This window comes from Aquarana catesbeiana, linkage group LG02, assembly GCF_042186555.1.
Source record: "Aquarana catesbeiana isolate 2022-GZ linkage group LG02, ASM4218655v1, whole genome shotgun sequence".
In the NCBI taxonomy this organism is placed as follows: Eukaryota; Metazoa; Chordata; class Amphibia; order Anura; family Ranidae; genus Aquarana; species Aquarana catesbeiana.
The window spans coordinates 183,817,878-183,838,370 of record NC_133325.1 but is presented as its reverse complement, the minus strand read 5'-3'; the positions used below and the strand labels follow the sequence as shown (position 1 = coordinate 183,838,370).

The 20,493-nt window shown below is 42.0% G+C and overlaps 1 protein-coding gene across 1 annotated transcript in view; it reads left to right on the top strand.

Moving 5' to 3' along the window:
- The window catches only part of LOC141127496 (inactive dipeptidyl peptidase 10-like), a 303,439-nt gene that overhangs the window by 169,090 nt on the left and 113,856 nt on the right, over positions 1 to 20,493 (top strand). Inside the window, exons 8-9 of the mRNA XM_073614008.1 lie at positions 11,594 to 11,714; positions 15,894 to 16,048. Of these exons, the coding sequence (XP_073470109.1) occupies positions 11,594 to 11,714; positions 15,894 to 16,048 (276 nt within the window). The remainder of the gene's footprint in view (positions 1 to 11,593; positions 11,715 to 15,893; positions 16,049 to 20,493) is intronic.

Sequence of the window (20,493 nt, the reverse complement as noted above, 5' to 3'; positions counted from 1 at the left end):
TGTGTGGGTATAAATAGTGTAGCGCTAATATTAAATCGCAAAAAGGTTAAGAATCACAAGAAGCATAATATCCAACTTGGACCACCATAGATTTAAAAAAATGGTGCCACGAAGAATTTAAATGAATATCTATTCGCCTCAAAGAAATCTAAAGACCAATAAAGAATCAGAATCCGATGATAGTGTCTGTACACCCCATAGCTAAATTGAAAGAGGCAATGAACAAAAAAGGATCAAAGAAAATATGCATATAACTATTTGGTTCATAACACCATATGTTCTAAATAGTACTGGAAAAAGTATCGGTAAGTATCTATTTATATAAAAGCTGAAAATTTAATAAAAAGTCCAAAGTAGATGATGATATCTGTACGCCACATAGGTTGAGAGGAGATGGTATACAATGATGGAGGCTTACCGGAACCGTTGGACTCACAGAGACATATATCCCCTGAGTCAGAAATGCTTGTATTGCCACCAGGCAGTGAAGTGAGGTATCACGATGGACCAATACAGAATCCGGATGCTGTATCCAAAGCTCCCAACAAATTTCTTTCTTGTATAACCAGATTTCGTGGTGTCTCATAGAAAGTAAAAAAGGGGCCACATAGTATAATACCGTTTAAGAGAGATAAAATTTATTGTGGTAAAAAACTTACATGTTCCATGGTAAAAAGCGCTTAAAATAAAACTGATGGCAGGCAGTGGAGTCTCCCGACGCGTTTCGTCTCATTAGACTTCATCTGGGGTACCTTACCACCGCTGCCATACTCACTTATATATCTACCAAGACCCCCTTTAATGAGAATCCGGCATGTGCCACTTGTTTACTTGCACTTCCGGGTATCGCCAAAATGGCAGCCCCGCGTGCGTTCCAAGCCTCTTTCCAATGGCTTCTATGCGTTCCAACCTTCCCTTATAAGAAAATAGGGAAAATAAATGTCCATTTATTGTCAGGTTACTGAGTCCTATAAACAGTAAATAACAAAGGTGTTGTATGGAGGTGAAAATACTGATATAATTTAAGGAGAGACAACCGGATCTCCCTCAGGAAGTGGTTAGAACCGGATGTCCGCTCTCCGTGACGTGTTTGGCCTCGGCTTCCGCCCATATGGAGCGCAAGCTAAGCGGCCGTTCGCCGTATGCGTACCATACCTCAGTGCAGCAGAAGGCATGGCGCGATGTCGTCATTAGCGGTCCGCTCTTCGACGCATGCGTACAACGTCTCAGTATAGCGGAGGACGCGATGTCGTCATTAGCGGTCCGCTCTATCAACACGCCTACCATTTAGGAAATGACACTCTACTTATATAGTACGTGGTGTGTATTGTGGTGATAGACAGCAATACATAGACTATAATTTCATGTTAAATTAAAAGTGTTCAAAAAAAACTTTTGCTAAAGGACTACTCCTACTAAATTGTGAAAGTGTAGCAATCAAATAAAGGTGCAGAAAATAAATAGAATCTTAAAATGACAAGTGGTGATGTATCCGCATTATTCATAGCAGATGTATACATTACACTGGAGTGTTAATATCAGTGTATGTATATGTGAGTTATCACCCACAAGTGGGTGTGATTGATATGTGCAATGTGAATTAAAGGAAAGAGCTGGGATTTTCAACCGATGGAATAATATTAGATATAAACCATCTCCCAGACTCTTTATTTGTAGATCTTGTGTACAGGTATGTATATATAAAAATCAATGTGCAATGTGAATTAAAGGAAAGAGCTGGGATTTTAAACCGATGGAATAATATTAAATATAAACCATCTCCCAGAGTCTTCATTCATAAATCTTGTGTAAAAATATGTAAATATAAAAATCCTGTAGGTTGTGAGATCACAAAAAGGATGTGGGTCCAAGACGGATTCTCAGTAGGGGGTCCGTATTACAAAATTAATTACGCCCAAAAAATATAAAAAAAATATACATCCAAAGAAAAATTGTGAACAATACATCCAAAAACCTAGACATAAATACACATAGTGTATAATCATTTAAGTGAATACATCTACTCCCACCAACTAACAAGCCATAAAATTCATTAGTAAGGATGTTTCAAATAATTAGGTAATGACTATTAACCTATATTCCAAAAAATTTTAGTCTGATTTGGAACTTCATTAATGAAGGCATTGGTCTCTAGAACTAGATATAGTCATGTCCATTCTACGATTCATTAATGAAGGCGTTAATGTCTAGATCCACATTCATACCCCTTGGGTGTAGGGACTGTAACTCATGGATCCAGAACATTTCTAAACGAGAAACACCTCTAGTTAAAGCCCCACCTCTCCATGGGGGGGTGTATTTGTCGATTATCATAAATAGTGAGCCAGTGGGATCACTGTTATGAACCTCTTTATAGTGTCTCGGGACACTATGTTTTGAGTCTCGACTTTTGATGAGGCTAATGTGTTCACTCACTCTTTTCGTGAAGGTCCTAGTTGTTCGACCCACATATTGTTTGCCGCATGGGCAAACAATTAAGTAAACGACATATCTAGTATTGCATGTACAGAAGGGTTTTACAGTGTATCTCTTCCCTGTAGCTGTCGAAGTAAATTCTTCTTATTGGTATGTTGTGTCGACACACAACACACTTTTTGCAGGGATAAAACCCTGTCCAATCATGAAAAAAGGAAGGACGTACTGGAGGGTTAATAATATTGGGTGCTACTTGTCCCTGTAGGGATGGTGCTCCTCTAAAGATAATCCTAGCTTGTTCTGGCACTATTTTTCCCAAGACGTTGTCTTGTTTTAATACTCCCCAGTGTTTTCTTATGATACTCTTGATTTGTTTATGTTGTATTGAGTATGTAGTGGACAATGCCCATTTATAAGTGGTATCTGGATCTCTTTCTTGTTTGGTTAATAGAAGAGTATTTCTATCTATATTGGTCACTCTTTGAAGCTCAGTATCAAGATCTGTTTGATTATACCCTTTGTCCAAGAATCTTTGTTTTAAAACTTCAGCTTGTGAAGTAAATGTATCTACATCAGTACAATTCCTACGAAGCCTTAAAAATTGGCTCCGAGGAACGGCATTGAGCCAGGAGCTGTGATGATGACAACTATCTCTGGGGATAAAACTGTTCCGGTCCGTTGATTTAAAGTAGGTGTTAAACTTAAATTGACCATCAACAATTTTAATCTCTAAATCTAAAAAGTGTATCCCCGTTTTGCTGGCTTCATAGGTAAGGGAGATGCCTCTGTTATTCGAGTTAAGATCTTCAAAAAAGTCAGCTAGAGTTTCAAAAGTACCACTCCATAGGAGGAGGATGTCGTCTATGTATCTTGCCCACAGCACCAATGATGTGGTATGGTGGGCATAGACGACATCCTCCTCCCACTTAGCCATGAAGAGGTTCGCAAGGCTTGGAGCAAACTTTGCTCCCATGGCTACACCGCGCTGTTGAAGATAGTAGCGGTGGTTAAACCAAAAGTAGTTGTGTTCCGTTGCGAATTCTAGAAGCTCTATCACGTAATCACTCTGAAAGGATGCTAAGGACTGCTCTTGATTTAAAAAGTGTCTAACTGCTTCTATACCTCTTTGATGTGGTATGCATGTATACAGAGATGCTACATCTGCTGTAGCTAAGATGTAGCCATCCCGTATATTAACGCTCTCCAGAAGTTTGATTGTGGAGCCCGTGTCCTTCAAAAAGGAGGGTGTTTTTTTGACTATAGGTTGCAAATAAAAGTCAATATATTTGCCAATTCGTGAGGTTATGGAGTCGATGCCACTCACGATGGGTCCACCTGGAGGGCAGTAATAATCCCACCAACACATATAAAAAACAACTTTTGAAACTGGTAAATAAGGGATACAATCGTGGAATTTTAAACAAAAAAGAAAAAGCATTCATGATACCCAAAGCACCTAGAATTCCCACTATTTACTTTTTGCCAAAGATCCACAAGAATCCGACCTGCCCTCCAGGTAGACCCATCGTGAGTGGCATCGACTCCATAACCTCACGAATGGACCCCATACAGATAACGAGACGGAGTACACAAGTTGGAAAAAAGCAATTCTGAGAAAATATGGAAGTAGGTTTCAGTTTGCTTTAGCATACAACTCAAAATAAAATGGCATTGCAAAACATTCTTTATCTTTTAAATTTTAGACGCAAGCTTTTTTTAATGTAGATTCGCCAGACACGTAACGGCAATAGACAATTATGTCAATCACCTCCTACTGAGAAACTGCTGCTGAGAAATCTCCATATGAACTTTGAAATGGAAGCCTGACATGAAACACATAAAAATTTTTGGAAGGCAAAGCTTACATATTTCTAAGGAAAAAATACACAAAATATGAAGCATATGCAAAAGAAAGTATACTTGTAGCCTACAGTGAGTAAAGAATTCTGCATCAAGACAACATCACGATCAGCAGGAGTATAATTACTGATGGCCCCATGTATTTAAAATCTAATGAAGTGATGCAAATTTCTAAAACGGAGAAAAATCCTGAGCACTAACCATTCCAGTATAATAAGGAACAAAATAACATTAAAGCTGAGAATATTCATCTACTACAAAGGAACACCTTGAACCTCCTGAAATGTCAGTCTTAAAATCTGTTAGTTTCAGTATGTGCTTCCTAACCCAACAGTGTCCTGCATGGTTAATTTGATGCCACGACTGAGACAGAGTCACTCATCAATGGAAATATCCAGAAGAAAGCAAAGGTGGACAAACATTTAGCATCATTTAAGTGGCTCCATGCTTGGGAATTTACTACCATACCTAAAGGCAAGAACCTATTTGGATTTAAATGGGTTTTTAAACCCATATGACACTCTGAAAGACCACAGATAAAAAGCAAGATTGGTTGTAAAAGACTACTCACTAAAATATACTGAGTTTTAATAACAATTTCAAAAGTCTGCTGATAGGTATTAAGTACTGCACATACCCGCAGAGGTGCTTGTACTTACCTTTAGAAGCTTTTAGTCCTCCATGTTTTTCCAAACCCCTGGTCATTCTGACAGGCAAAGTTTTGGGTGGTGTTGGGTACTTTGGTTATTGTCTGAGCTTTTCTAGGTCCCTCCTGCACCTCCCTGCTCTCCTCTCTTTTTGCATTCACAGGCTTTACTGAGAGCAGTGGGAGCCATTGGCTCCTGCTTCTCTCACTTAAATTCTATGAGGCAGGAGTGGGCAGCTGGGCTGATCTGCACTGTGTGTATCTATAAATGCACACAGCCTAGGACATGAGCGTGCCCTTATGAGTGTACACAGCACACAGCTTGCTATGGAAGGCACTTGGAGAAGAGGAGAAGCGGACAGCGCAGGCAGGGGACCCTCAAAGAGGAGGTAAGGGACTGCTCTGTGCAATACCACTACACAGAGCAGTTAAGTATAAACCTCTTTATAAATAAGGGCAAAACTTTTTTTTTGTTTTTTTTGGACTGAGTGGAGAGGGATTCGAGCTCTTGTCAGTTTTTATTGCTGTCTGTGCTCCCATTAAGGAGATTCACCCTCTCTATTTGCCCTGTTTATCATTGAAAGTGAAAGAAAAAGAAAATCACAAATTTTGGGTCGACCCCAAAAAAGTAATAGAGGGGAAATCTTCCAATGGGGACATGAGTTCTGGTTGCCCAGGGGTCCCCAAGGAATTCTCTTAATTTGTAGGGATTTACTCTCACTTTCTGTTTGGATATGGAACAGGAAGTGAAGGGAAATATCCGCAATGGGACACAGATGGTAAAAAAAAAAAATATGACAGGGTTTTTAACCCTCCCTTACTCTATCCAAAATGAGAAAAAAAAGTCTTGCCTATAGTTCTAATTTAATAAAAAAAAACCTTGACTTTCCTATCACTTTAATGGCCTCATTGTAATGTCCTCCGTGAGCTCCTGAAACTGTTCTTTTTTCCCTCACTTCCATTTATTTGTAACAATAAGGGTATACTATTTGCAGTCAAATGCACTGCTCTATGCACACTACAAATCCCATATTCCATATTCCCTAGTCTGTTTTGGGACTAAGCAAGAGAGGGTGGCTATGTTCCTTTACACATGGGACCATGGAGAATGAATGTAGCTATCCTATGACAGGAAGTCAGATCACAGCAGCCAAAGAAAAAAGATTGGAAATTTGGAGAAGGCTGAGAAGAATATAGTGTATAAGTTAAGAATAAATACTTGAATGTATTTTTTTAAACCAGAGTTTAGTTTTAATGTAAGAACTACAGTATAGGCACCATTTGTGATATGATTGTGAGATATCACTGCAAAAAAAAGCCTTTCTTAGTGGTGACATCATAGAATAGCTGCCTTCGACACAACCAGAAGTATGTTCCATAAGTTACAGTATGAAGATGACTTCTTGACCACAAAATCTGAACATTGAACTGAAAAATGAATAAGATCATGTTATAGAAAGGACTTTCATGTAGTAGAACTAATACATTTCTAAACTGTTCTAGATGGACAGATGTAATATGAATGTTTCTGCTAGTCTGATGATTTGATTACAAAGAATTCACAAAGAGAATAAGTGCAGCACTCAGCAAACACTTTGAAAATGAGCACTTATGAGATGTGACCTACATACTTAGGAATTCACTTACAGCATGAAGAGTATGGAAACTTTCTGAAAGTGCTAAAATATGATCTTTAATCAGTTTGTTATGATAGAATCCAAAGATTTTGTACTCTTCTCATGTGCAGCATTTCTCTGGGAATACTGTATGTCTCAATGCTATATGAACCTTGTTTTTCCTTACTCAAAGGGACTTCTAAGCCATCCTCAGGCCATAAGTCAAAAAAGTATGTGCTATGGTGCCTGATAGCTTGTTTGTAATCTACATCATGTAATATGATGGACATCCATATGGATTCAAGAGTTTCTGAAATAAGTCTACATTGGGTTTTAAGAGTGCCTTAAAGGAGTTGAAGAGTCTCATGGTTTTTCACCTTAAAGTGATTGTAAAGGCAGAAGGTTTATTATCTTAACGCATCCTATGCATTAAGATAAAAAGCCTTCCTTGTGCAGCAGCCGCCCCAGCACCTCCCTAATACTTACCTGAGCCCCATCTCTATCCAGCGATGTCCAGGAGTGCCTCGGTCATCCCGGACTCTCCCTCCTGATTGGCTGAGACACAGCAGCGGCACCATTGACTCCCACTGCTGTCAATCAAAGTCAGTTAGCCAATCAGGAGAGAAGGGGGTGGGGCTGAACCCAGAATGGACACAGGGAACTGTGACTCAGCTCAGGTGCCCCATAGCAAGCTGCTTGCTGTGGGGGCACTCGACAGGAGGGAGGGCCAGAAGCACCGAAGAGGGACTTGAGAAGAGGAGGGTGCACTGTGCTAAACCACTGCACAGAGCAGGTAAGTGTAACACATTTGTTATTTTTATAGAAAAAAGAATCAGACTTTACAATCACTTTAAAGTGGATGTAAACCCACTCTCATCATTTCTGAACTGCTGTCATAGTGCTTATGTATAAGGATATGCATGCCTCCTGCATGTATCCTTACCTGACAAATATCTCCCCTTTGTCTGTTACTAGCCCCACAAAACTACAGGTTCTGTGGGTGGGTCTCTTGTCCGGAGCTCGCTGGGCAGAGTCTTGATGTCAATAGACTCCCCGCCCACCTTTATCAGTTGTCTGTGTTTCTGCTGCAACATGTATTTTCTCCTGTGTATTTCTTACACTGAACTTCTGCTGGTCTCGTGGATTGTGCTCCATGTTCACTAACATCCAGTCAAAACCCAGGAAAGTCACCACATTACTTCAGCATGCCCAATCATGCTGAGGTGTGCAGCAGCCAATCCTGGGAGAAATGGAGAAGAAAGGAGGCGGGATGTGAAGTACACAGAAATCCTCTCTCTCGCTAGTGCATGAGATAAGGAAATCACTTGTAAATCACAGCAAGGGGGAAGAAATGGAGACCTATTTCTCTGTGTGTCTGTTTTATCTTACTGAAAAAAGATAAGATTGCTCAGAGCTGGATTAACTCTTTGTGGCAAGACTGGGCACAGATGACATGGCATGCTATACTCTACAAGGTACACGTCTTAATTAAAAAAAAAAATGTGGGGTTTTCATCCACTTTATTAATGCATTCTATGCATTAAGGTGATAAACCTTCTGTGCTGCAGCTGCCCCCCAGAGCCCCCTTTTTCTTACTTGAACACGATCGTTACAGCAATGAGCACGAGCCCAGCAGCTCCAGCTGTCTCAGGTCCTCATTGGATAGATTGATAGCCATTGGCTCCTGCTGCTTTCAAACAAATCCAGTGACACGGGAGCCAGGGGCGGGGCCGAGTCCTGCTGTCTGTGTCAATGGACGCAGCAGCAGGACTTGGGAGCGCATCCGCACAGGTGACCCCATGGAAAGCGGCTCTCCGTGGGGGCACCCAATGATGAGGAGGGACCAGGAGTGCCGCCGGGGGACCCCAGAAAAGGAGAATCTGGAAGCTCTGTGAAAAACCCTTGCACAGAGCAGGTAAGTATAACATGTTTGTTATTTAAAGAAAAAAACCTTTACAATCAGTTTAAGACATTTAGATTAGAAATAATTCTTACTGCCATTTCTACTTTTTTTAAGTACAGCTGTGGCCTACCATTAAAAAAATATGTGCAGCAGCACTTATCTAGGAGTTTCTGCAGTTTTCTCTTAGACTCCCTGCAAAGGCTCACAAATACCTGCTGAGCCAGCCAATGAAGTCCACCTAATTAAGCTTCCGGAGATGGTGTGACAACAATGCTGCACTGTTCCTGAATTCAGAGCAGTGTTGCCACTCTCATGCAGGCTGTGCTTACTTACACTACAGTGGAGATATTCTGGAGGGCCGTGGCTATCACCATTGTCACTGCCATTAGTAGTGCTACCCCCAGAGGAGCAACTCTATCGGACAATTGTTGTCAGATTTTCCGCAGGCAAATGTTGGATAGCAGGCTTTAAAATTTCTGTTTTCAGATTTTCCAAGCGTGTGTACACAAGTCCGTCAGACAAAATCCAAAGTACAAACACGCATGCTCAGAAGCAAGGACGAACCAGAAGGTCTTGTAAACTAGCGTTCATAATGGAGAATTCACATTCGTGACGTGGGGAATTATGAAATCTCAAAATGCAGCACACAATTCTCTTCTTCTTTTATGGGATAATAATGAAGCTGCTTTGCTGGTGATACTGATGAATTTATTGCAAACTAATTTTCAAAGGCTTTTTTTTTCTAGTGATATCAAGAATATTTTATGCTTGTTATTTTTTTTTTTTTTGGTGCAAGTTACCACAACACCATTATCCCATAGTTTTTAAGATCAAAGATACAACTATGTTGGTGTCCTTTGTTGATTTTACATTGTATTTTTTAAAATGTTACTGCCTACTCCCAAACTGTCATTTGAAGTAAAACACATAGCCAAGTATTATTCTCCACATTTTTTTTATTGTGCATTAAAAAAAAAACAAATAAAATTAGACATGCTATCTGCCAATAGAACTTAACCAAAAAGTGCATTCTATGCATCCAAAAATATAGAAAATATACAAAATCAAATCATTATTCAACCAAAAAATAAAACAAAAGCCTCATGCATGTGTCCTGATTCTTAATATAGGGGGTCAACAGTGCCAGGAGTTGGTGAAAGCAGGGGTCCATTATCCAGAGATATTACCGAAAATCATCCGGATTATTCTCCTGGAGCTCCCGCAGCAAAGGCATATGGCATAATTGGTCACGATTAATAAAGCAACCAATTTTTGGTCCAAGAAATCCTCCTCCTCCTGTTCCTGGACTGGACTTGGTTCAAAGCAATAACTCCAAGGCAAATAATAAATAACATGTTATCTCCTCCGATTCCGCAACAGCTGTTTGGCGAACGGCCGTTCAGAAACGAATTGAAAAGCATGAACTGAAAAGCGCTTTTCGCGCAAATCAACACTCACCAAACTTCTACTAACACAAAATTAGCAGAAGGAGCCCAAAGGGTGGCGCTATAGAGCTGAAAAACTACATAGTACGTCACTACGTTCGTGTTTGTTGGCCAACAATTGTGTGCCGTTTGTATGGAAGACAAGTTTGGGGACCAACGCCCTTCGGACAAAAGTCAGCGGTTTTGTCTGCGGAAGATCCGATCGTGTGTACGAAGCTTAAGTGTCATTTTAGTCTGCTGCTTCATTCCTCTGCAATCAGTATGAATCACTTCAGACAAGTTTTCCTGACACCAAGAGAAAAACTGTGACAGAGGAGGGAGCTCCAGCTGATTCACAGCCTCAGCTTTGTTCCTGTCTGCTGTGTGAAGGGGGGGGTGTCCCTTCCTCCCAATCAGCTGTCAGGGCTCTCCTCACTGAGCTCTGCAAAATGTAACTTCAGCTCTCCACCCCCTTTTTTTCTGGACTCTCAGACAAGCTTTAAAATGCAGCACTTTGAACAGATCTAGTGAAGAAAGGGCTGCAGATAGACAGGTACAACTTATGAAGGAGGGTTTGTTTCATCTTTCTGTGTCACCTGAGGCCAGTCATTTCACTGGGTATATGTAAGGGCCCTTTTACATGGGCAGACCTGATAAGGTCCTCCATTCTCCTCTATGATGCAGCAGGTGTCAATGGACATGTGTCTGTTGACACCCTCCGACATCCAATACGATCCTGTGCACTAAAGTCAGGCGCATGGGGAAACGTTCCCCAACCCTCTGGCAGATCAGATCAGATGGCAGTTGGGTGTATATGGACAAGGGATCCATTTACATCCAACTGCCCATAGCGGAGAGTGGGTTGTGTCCATGTCCAGTTTACGACTACTAAACTAACCCATCTATTTAACAGTTTCAAAAAAGTTACATTCCTTAAATGCTGGGAATGCTATCTGTCACATTTGCTTGTTTCCTCAAGCAAACTGTCAAACATCAAATGGCTGGAGTCACATGTGCAGCATCATGGCAGTTGAAGATTAAACAGAGGCCAAGGTGGAAGTTTCCTTGGCTGAAAACAATAGGAGGGTTTAGTTGGAAATACTTGCACAGTTTTTTTTTCAACCAGTGGGTTGAACCCAAAAAACTGACAGATCCACACAAGTGATGTGTATAAAGGGATTACCCCACTAAGCTAATGTATTCTGACAGTGGGGACATCCCCACATCAGAATACACTGATCATAGCTGCAGCCATTGGCTATATGCACTAATCAAATGCTGGTTTTCCAGCATGACCGTTATGACTGGCTTCTATTGAAAGGACAAGGGTACACATGGACTGAAATTCAAATGGCTCTTGCTGAACCAACTGAATTTTGTTCTGTGTGTACCCGGCTTTAGGGTGTCTCCACTTTGCATGAAGGAGCAACCGAGACGCCTTTAGACAGCAGCATTATGATGGGGAGAGGGTAGTGTTAGCCTAGAAGATTTAGATGGACTTGACCAACAAATTAAAGCTGAACCCCAACTAACACTTTATAAGCAGTTACAGCAAACCATTTTTTTATTTTCCTTTTGGGATAAAGGTTTTACATAAATGAATAAAGCTGATCATTGTAAGCACCCCTATGGGTGGTAAATGGTTTTGTCTTAACCCTCTCACTGCTGCTGAGTGGTAACTTTGGATGATACGTGATGTGCTTTCCAGGTGTTTGTCTTCAATAATGATATATACTATCAAGAGTCGGCTTTAGGTCCAATGCTACGACTTACTTCATCGGGGGATTCAGAGAGTGTGCTGAATGGTATCGGTGACTGGACTTATCAAGGTCAGTCTGTTTTACATACACAACTACTAAAATTATTGCTTGATAATTCATTTGCTCATAAGAATTATTCCCACTGTTTTGTCTGCTAAAGCCCAAGAATTCTCATGAGCGCTTCAATAAAATTCTAGACTTTCAGTATGGTAAAACTGTTATGCCGCGTACACACGGCCGGACTTCCCGACAGAAAAAGTCCGATGGGAGCTTTCGGTCGGACATTTTTGACCATGTGTATGCCCCATCAGACTTTTTCTGTCGGTATTTCCGACGGATTCAGATATAGAACATGTTCTAAATCTTTCCGTCGGAAATGCCGACGGAGTTTAGCCCATTGGCAAGTCTGGCCGTGTGTATGCGGCATTATACTCTTATGCTAGCTACACTAAACCTGGCATTACTGTGAACAGTAAATGTACCCACATTTGCACTGTACGTGTCTATGCATGTGTCCATGCATGTAGCTGCTATCACCCAAAAAGAGCTAAGAAACATTTGTTTTTGTTCCATGAATTATATAAAAAGCTCTTTATTTAAATAGATATATATTAATATCAAAGACCAGGAGCTTGCAGGCTGAATAATTCAAAGCAGATACTCTTCCTAAATCCCGTTCTTTAGTTTATATGGCTCTGTACAGAGTATCCATTAGAGAGAGGCAGCCCACATGATAGCCTCTGATTGGATAAAACAGTAATCAGCCACTGTACAGCCTGTCCCTGTTTTTTTTTTTCTCCTCTAATGCCGCGTACGCACGATGATTGGAATTCCGCTCAAGCTTGCCTTGCATACACACGGTCACACAAAAGTTCTCTGAACTTTCGACCGTCAAGAATGCGGTGACCTACAACACTATGACGAGCTGAGAAATTGAAGTTCAATGCTTCCGAGCATGCGTTGAATTGTTTCCGAGCATGGAATTTTGTGCATCGGAATTTGTACAGACGATCGCATTTTCGGATAGGAACTTTTTCCATCTGAAAAATTGAGAACCTGCTCTCAATCTTTTGCTGGCTGGAATTCCACCAGCAAAAGTCCGATGAAGCATACACACGGTCGCATTTTCCGACCAAAAGCTCTCATCGGTCTTTTGCTGACCGAATTTCCGATCATGGGTATGCGGCATTAGATGGGGAAAAAGATACACTGGGGGGTGATTTTCCAAAACTGGAGCACACAGAGTCTGCTATAGATGTGCATGGTAACCAATCAGCTTCTAACTTCAGCTTATTCAATTAAGCTTTGACAATAAAACCTAGAAGCTGATTGGTTATTATGCACAGCTGCACCAGATTCTGTGTGATCCAGTTTTTGTAAATCCCCCTACTGTATCGTGTTCCTCTTGCTAGAGGAGAAAATGTAAACAAAAAAACTAATAATAATATAATAATAAAATAAAGAAAAAAACACTAGATCAGGATTTCATCTAGGTCAAGGCCAGGGTTAAAGGATAAGTTCACTTTTTAGAAAAAAAATAATAAATGCACATTTTTTTGCAGGTGACAACTTTCGTGTGAGGAGAGGAGCAACCAGCTCTCTATTTACATCACATGATGGTTGTGATTGGACACAACCGTCATGTGATCAGGAGGGCCAATCACAGAGCCCTCCTGCTGATCAGAGATGCGCCATGTCCAGGTAACACAAGGGCATTGGGATCGCGCCACTGCGCAGGTACATGCGCGATCCCCCTCCTTCTGAGGGACGTTCCTGAACACCCACTCAGAGGGAGGAAGCGCCCACCCAGCCGTATATGTGCAATGGCCGGGTGGGAGGTGGTTAATAAAGGAATTGTCAAAAACTTTCTTTTGTGTTTTTTACTTTTTTACCGGATACCCATTCATGTAGGGGGAGCGGAATCTGGGGGCCCTCTTGTTAAAGGGGGCTTCCAGATTCCGATAAGCCCCCCACCCGCAGACCCCCACAACCACTGGGCAAGGTTTATGGGAATGAGGCCCTTGTCCCCATCAACATGGGGACAAGGTGCTTTTGAGGGGACCTCAAAGAACCCTCCCCATTTTGAGGGCATAGCGTGGTTCAGGAGGGGGCGCTCACTTGCCCCCCCATCTTGTCCTCCAGACTGCATGCTCGGATAAGGGTCTGGTAAGGATTTTGGGGGGACCCCCATGGCAAATTTTTTTCCATATCAGACCTGAAGGGCCTGGTATGGATTTTGGGGGGGACCCCACGTTGTTGTTTTTTTTTTATAATTTTGGCGTGGCCGTTTTTTTCATTAATTTTTATCTATATTGCCGGGAGCAGACATTACTTTACAGCTGCAAGCAAGTTTTAATTAAATTTTTTCCTTTAGAAATGTAATTTTGCTGTGGGACTGTAAAACACATCAGAAAGACACGCTACTTTAAAGGTAGACCAAGGGGACCCCCCAGGCACGATATTTAAAGGAATATTTCATTTTTATTCTTTCACTTTAAGCATTATTAAAGTCACTGCTCCTGAAAAAACTGTCGTTTAAAACCTTTTATTTGCATTGATACATGTCCCCTGGGGCAGTACCCAGGTCCCCATATACTTTTTATGGCAATAACTTGCATATAAGCCTTTAAAATTAGCACTTTTAATTTTTCATCTTCGTGTCCCACAGACTTTAACGGTGTCCGCATGTATTTTTTTGCCTCTTCGCATGTTCTGGTGCGAACAGAACTGGGGGGTGTTCGGCTCAACCCTACTTTGCAGGGCTGAATTAAATAAACCTGACTGCTCAGGAGGAGCAGTTACACTAACTATGCGATGTTAGCACTCCGGCCAATGGCTGAGAGTGCTGACCAGGAACCGATCAGCAGACCTTTTTCGGTCATGCCCCTTCGACAGACCAGCTGCAGTATACACGGGCCGAATGTCAGCCCTTTTCTATTGAACAGGCCGATGCCAACCGACGTTTGGCTCATGTGTACTAAGCTTAACCACCACTACTCCATTCAAAAAAAGTTAGCTTTGCCTATACATACATCGTAATGCCTAGTGCACACAATGAGATAATCAGCCAAAAAATACCGCTTTTGGAGCAATCATCCGATATTCTGATCGTTCGCTTTCATGCAAAACTGTCTGAAGGGACAAGCATGAAAATCTTTCTCATAAGATACCAGAACAACAATTTTTTGGTTAATCAGTACAGTATTCGTCGAGTGACAAAGATCGCGCAAGCTTAGAAACGAAAGAATACATTACAATACAATACATTACATCATTGTGGGAAGTTGTATATTGTCCAACAAGAATTTTGGTAACGCTAGTTACCTATTTGTTTTAGATATAAGACTAGTATGCAAAAAAAAAGGACAATGGTTTGTTTGATATTCTTATGCCCTGTACACACGGTCGGATTTTCAGACGGAAAATGTTCGATGGGAGCTTGTTGTCGGAAATTCCGACCGTGTGTAGACCCCATCGGATATTTTCCATCGGAATTTCTGTCACACAAAATTTGAGAGCTGGTTCTCAAATTTTCCGACAACAAAATCCGTTGTTGTAAATTCCAATCGTGTGTACACAATTCCGACGCACAAAGTTCCACGCATGCTCGGAATCAAGCAGAAGAGCCGCACTGGCTATTGAACTTCATTTTTCTCGGCTCATCGTACATGTTGTACGTCACCGCGTTCTTGACGTTCGCAATTTCCGACCAACTTTGTGTGACCGTGTGTATGCAAGACAAGTTTGAGCCAACATCCGTCGGAAAAAAAACATGGATTTTTTTGTCGGAAAATCCTATCGTGTGTACAGGGCATTATTGAGTATACCAGGCATAATTGTAAGTAGTTTTTTAATCAAACGTGAAACAATGATCTCTTGTTGTTCTAAGTTAAGAGAAAATGTCAATATGATCGAACATGAATGAATTTCCAGTTTCTCTTACACACTTCCTGTCACTTGCTACTTATTGAAAGATTTGGACCCTTGTAAGTCTACATCTATCCTTTACTGTAGATATGCTCTTTGCCGTTAATTTGGGGAATAATGGTTTAGTGGTGGTGCTTTAGTGGATGTTTTTCTATTTGTTACTATTACAGTTTGTATAATAAAGCATTATTATTTTACCATACCACACATTGGCCTTTATGTCTTGTGACCATACAGTATCTGTGGCTATTAGAGTTTTTTGTGAGTAATGGTAAGATATTTTTAAATATAAATTTGATCAGAATTTTTTTTACTTTTCAGAGGAAGTGCTGCATAGTTATGCCGCTCATTGGTGGTCTCCTGATGGCGCTAGGTTAGCCTATCTTTCAATCAACACTAGCCGTGTCCCTAAAATGGAGCTGCCACACTTTGTGGGTGCAGACTACCCAGCCAGTACACGTTATGCTTACCCAAAGGTAATTATTTTACTATGTCTTTAATGTACTGTAGGCATTATTATTTTCTATAGAACTTGTAGAGAATGATTCTTTCATTTTTATGTACCAGTTACTTGTTTCTTTTCCCCAGCCGCCCCACTGTCATCCTTGCAGAATGGCAAAGGACAGGAGACGTGCCAGGCTGGGAGGTCCTAGGGCAGGAGCTGAAAGCGGGTGATTTGTTGCTAGGACACTGGGCATTCCTAGCAACCAATCACCAACTTCTTAACAAGAAAAGTTTGGCAACTCCCACCCTTTGTCCAGACCTGCCCTGTGCAAGGTAGGACTGCGTGTGTGGTGTGTGTTCAAACGCCGCTGTAAAACGGAAGGAGGGGTGAGGAAACTGTTATGAAGAGGAGGTTAATTAGGCTTAGGACACTGCTATGAAGGAGGGTGAAGGGGGCTAAAGACACTGCTATGAAGGAGGATGAAGGGGTCTAAGGACATTGCTATGAATGGAGGTGAAGGGGGCTAAGGACACTGCTATGAAAGGAAGTGAAGGGGGTTAAGGACACTGCTATGAAGGTGGGTGAAGGGGGCGAAGGACACTGCTATGAACAGAAGGTGAAGGGGGCGAAGGACACTGTTATGAAAGGGGGTAAAGGGAGCTAAGCACACTGTTATGAAGGAGGGTGAAGGGGGCTAAGAACACTTCTATGGAGGGGGCTATAGACACTGCTATGAAGAGAGGGTGAAGGGGGCTAAGGACACTGCTATGAGAAGGGGCTACGAAAACTGCTATGAAGGGTGCTAAGGACACTGCTATGAAGGGGGGGGACTTTGCCATTAAGGGGGGTACTGTGATGTAGGGGGGAACTGTGACATAAAGTGGGGAAAACTGTGATGTGGGGCAGAACTGTGACCTAAAGGGGGGCCTGTAATGTGGTGGGGGAAACTATGACACAAAGGGGGATTGTGGCATAAAGGGAGAAATGGAATTTTGAGGGTCAACTGTGATGTGAAGCAGGGCCGTCTTTAATATTGATTGGACCCTGGGCAAAACTTTTCTTGCCCCCCCCCCCCCCCATGCAGTTTCACTCTCCACCTGCTCTGAGATAAATAAACAAATATACAATAAATAGCAGCTAGACTCAAAATCAGTTGACTGAATCAGATCAGGCAGCTATTACGGTTGGTTGCTAGAGGTTACAGCACACATTACGGCTCACTGATTAGTTGCTAGAGTTTACAGCACATGATTTCTGCTTGTTGATTGGTTGCTAGAGATTACTGTGGATATGACCTGAGGGGGGCATGATATACATATCAATGCCACCGGACACCGCTATTTACATATGAATGCTGCTGCTATTTACATATGAATGCAGGTAATTTACTAGTAAACACAGGGTCTGCAGGTGAGTCACCTGTACACAACAATAGGGCAGAGCTGGGCAGCATTAGTAGCAGCACTTCACACTGAAATATTGGGACACAGCACGGGACTAAAACCTCGAGGGACGAGGGAATTTAAACCAGGATAGTTGGCAAGTATGAGGCAGCTGCTTTGGGCCCCACAACAATGACAGGGCCCAGGGCAGCTGCCCCTTTTGCCCTGCCTTAAAGACGGCCCTGATGTGAAGGGAGACTTTGATGTAAAGGGGGGACCGAGGACACTGATATAAAGGCGGGGGCTGTGATGTAAAGTGAGGGGGTGGACTGATGTGCAGGGGGGACTGATGTAAGAAGGGGACTGTGAAAGAAATATGGGGGGCTGTGATGTGATGGATCTGAGTCGTCGCACAAACATGCAGTTTGGGCCTCTGCTGGAAGGACATTTTACTGACCAGACCTCCATGAATTTTAATTCGATACCTTTGCTATAGAGAGTTAGAGGGAGAGGGCCATGGTCTATAAGAAGGTGAAAATAAACATTTGGAAAGGGGGGAGGAGAAGGCACTGTATAGTGTACTGAGGGGGCTAGGGAAGGGGTTTGAAGAATTTCCTTTCACTGATTGCTGCAAGAAATGCATGTCATTCAAGAATTACTTGTGGAAATCATAGGACCATCAAACTACCCAAGGGCTTACTCGTATTTCTGATCTTTGGAAGTGCTGATGGCTCTCTTTTGTTTGTATGGTAAAAATTGAACCAATTTATCATTATGTGTGGATCACATCCACTAGTCAGCTGAGTTGTGAAGAAGATCACAGCAGTCTTCATTGCTCTTTCAGTGGAAGAGAAGATGGGCACTTGCCTCAGTACTGGTTACTCTTAGGCTCCATTCACACTAGCGCGTTTTTTGATGCATTTTGCATTTTGCAGAAATGCATGGGAATTTTTTAACATGGGTTCCTATGGAACATGTTCACATCAATGCCTTTTTGTATCTCTGCATTTTTGGAAAGGGTCAGGGACTTTTTTTCATGCAAAATGCAGCGTTTTGCATGTAATGGAATTCAATGGACAAGCATCAAAAACGCAAGTGCACCGTTTTTGCAGCGTTTTTGCAGCGTTTTTGATGCGTTTTTGATGCGTTTTTTTTTTTTACTTTTTTTTTTAAAAATGTAAAAAAAAAAAACCGCAAAACGCTAAACGCGGCAAAAACGCTGTAAAAACGCTACAAAAACGCTGCTCAAAAACGTGGCAAGCATGACAAAAAAAAATCCAAAAATGCTCAAAAGCAACATGCATAGGTGTGAATCGAGCCTTAGGCCCCTTTCACGCTGGAGCGGTTTTCAGGCGGTATTGCGCTAAAAATACAGCCTGAAAACCGCCCCTAAACAGCCTCCGCTGTTTGTTCAGTGTGAAAGCCCGAGGGCTTTCACACTGAAGCGGTGCGCTCGCAGGACGGTAAAAAAAGTCCTGCGAGCCGCTTCTTTGGAGCGGGGAAGGAGCGGTGTATTCACCGCTCCTAAACCGCTCCTGCCCATTGAAATCAATGGGACAGCGCGGCTATACCGCGGTAATACCGGATTTAACCCTTTTTCGGCCGCCAGCGGGGGTTAAAACCGAACCGCTAGCGGCCGAATACCGCTGCGAGAACGACGGTACAGCAGCGCTAAAAATAGCGCTGTTGTACCGCCAACGCCCCCACCGCCCCAGTGTGAAAGGGGCCTTAGTGACCCATCTGCTTAGACTGGGAGGTTTTTCTCCTCTTTTTTAGTAGGAATTCCTCTTAATAGCCTTCAGTGCATGTCTTCTTTGCTCAAACAGAAAACGATACCTGATCCTTCCAAAATTGATGGGGATCTAAAGTCTATGGACACCTTGATATAATTTATTTTTCCATTATACGTGTGGGCTTATTAATATTCTATGAGTTCGAGCTGTGGTTTCTTATCTGTGCACTAATATCTCCTAACTTCTTGTCCTTGGAGAGGCTTTTGCACATTTTGTTTAGCTGGGCTAAAGCAGTATGAGGTGTGTAGAGCATGCTAATTAATCAGCTAGTGATTGTTAATTCAGTCATTAGCATATAGATTTGCAAATAAACTTTACTACAAGCCCTGCGCACTTCTGGCAGTAGCTTCTCTAGACGTTGTAAATGTCACTTTCATGTATTGACTTGTAAAATACCTACTTAACCGCTGAAGAAGCAATTAATTAACTATGGAAATGCCTGCTATGTCTTATCTTCATTTTTTTAGCTCTTTTGCAGGCTTACAGAAAATTAATTTCAAAAGTAATTCTCTATAAAAATTATTTTATAAAGAAGCTTTCTTGAACCTGGCAATGTGTGTTTATTAGAGTAGCAATCTCAAAGGAGATTGGTCAAAGCAGTAGAAGCTGCAGTTCAATGTTTCTAAATGTAAAATAATGCACCTAGGGAAATATAATCCCTTGACAGAGTACAACAGAGGTGCCCAACTGGTGGCTCTCCGATGTGACCTGCGACCTCCTGTTCTAGTATAGTAGAATAGTGGGTCCGCAAGCCCAGATTGCGGGTCGCCGACCCACCATCCCAGAGCATCAGTGTTGTGGATGGAGCCGGAGGTAGAGGAAGCATGAAGCTGCAGAGGGAGCATAGTCACATGAGCTGATGCTTCCTGTATGTCGGCTCCTGTCCCAGGCGGAGTGATACTAAATGCACTCTGCCTGGGTCTGCAATATTTCTAAAGCTGGCACAGAAAGGGTTACTCTAAAGGCCCGTACACACGATCGGACTTTTTGACAACAAACATACAAATTAGCTGTTTTAAGGCAACATCCAAACGTGTGTACGCTCCATCAGACAAACTTTCGGTTTTTATCGGACTTTTGTTGGCTGTGCGAACAGACAAACTTTCTGGCAACAAAAGTCGATGGAGTAAAGTCCGATCGTGTGTGCACAAAACCATCTGGCTTTTGTACAAGCTACAAACACGCATGCTCAGAACCAATGCAAAAGATCAGACAACAATACAGAAGTTGATCAAAGGGTGGTGCCGGAGAATTGAAAGTCCTCTTTTTTAAAATGTCATCAGTACGTTGAAACGTCACTA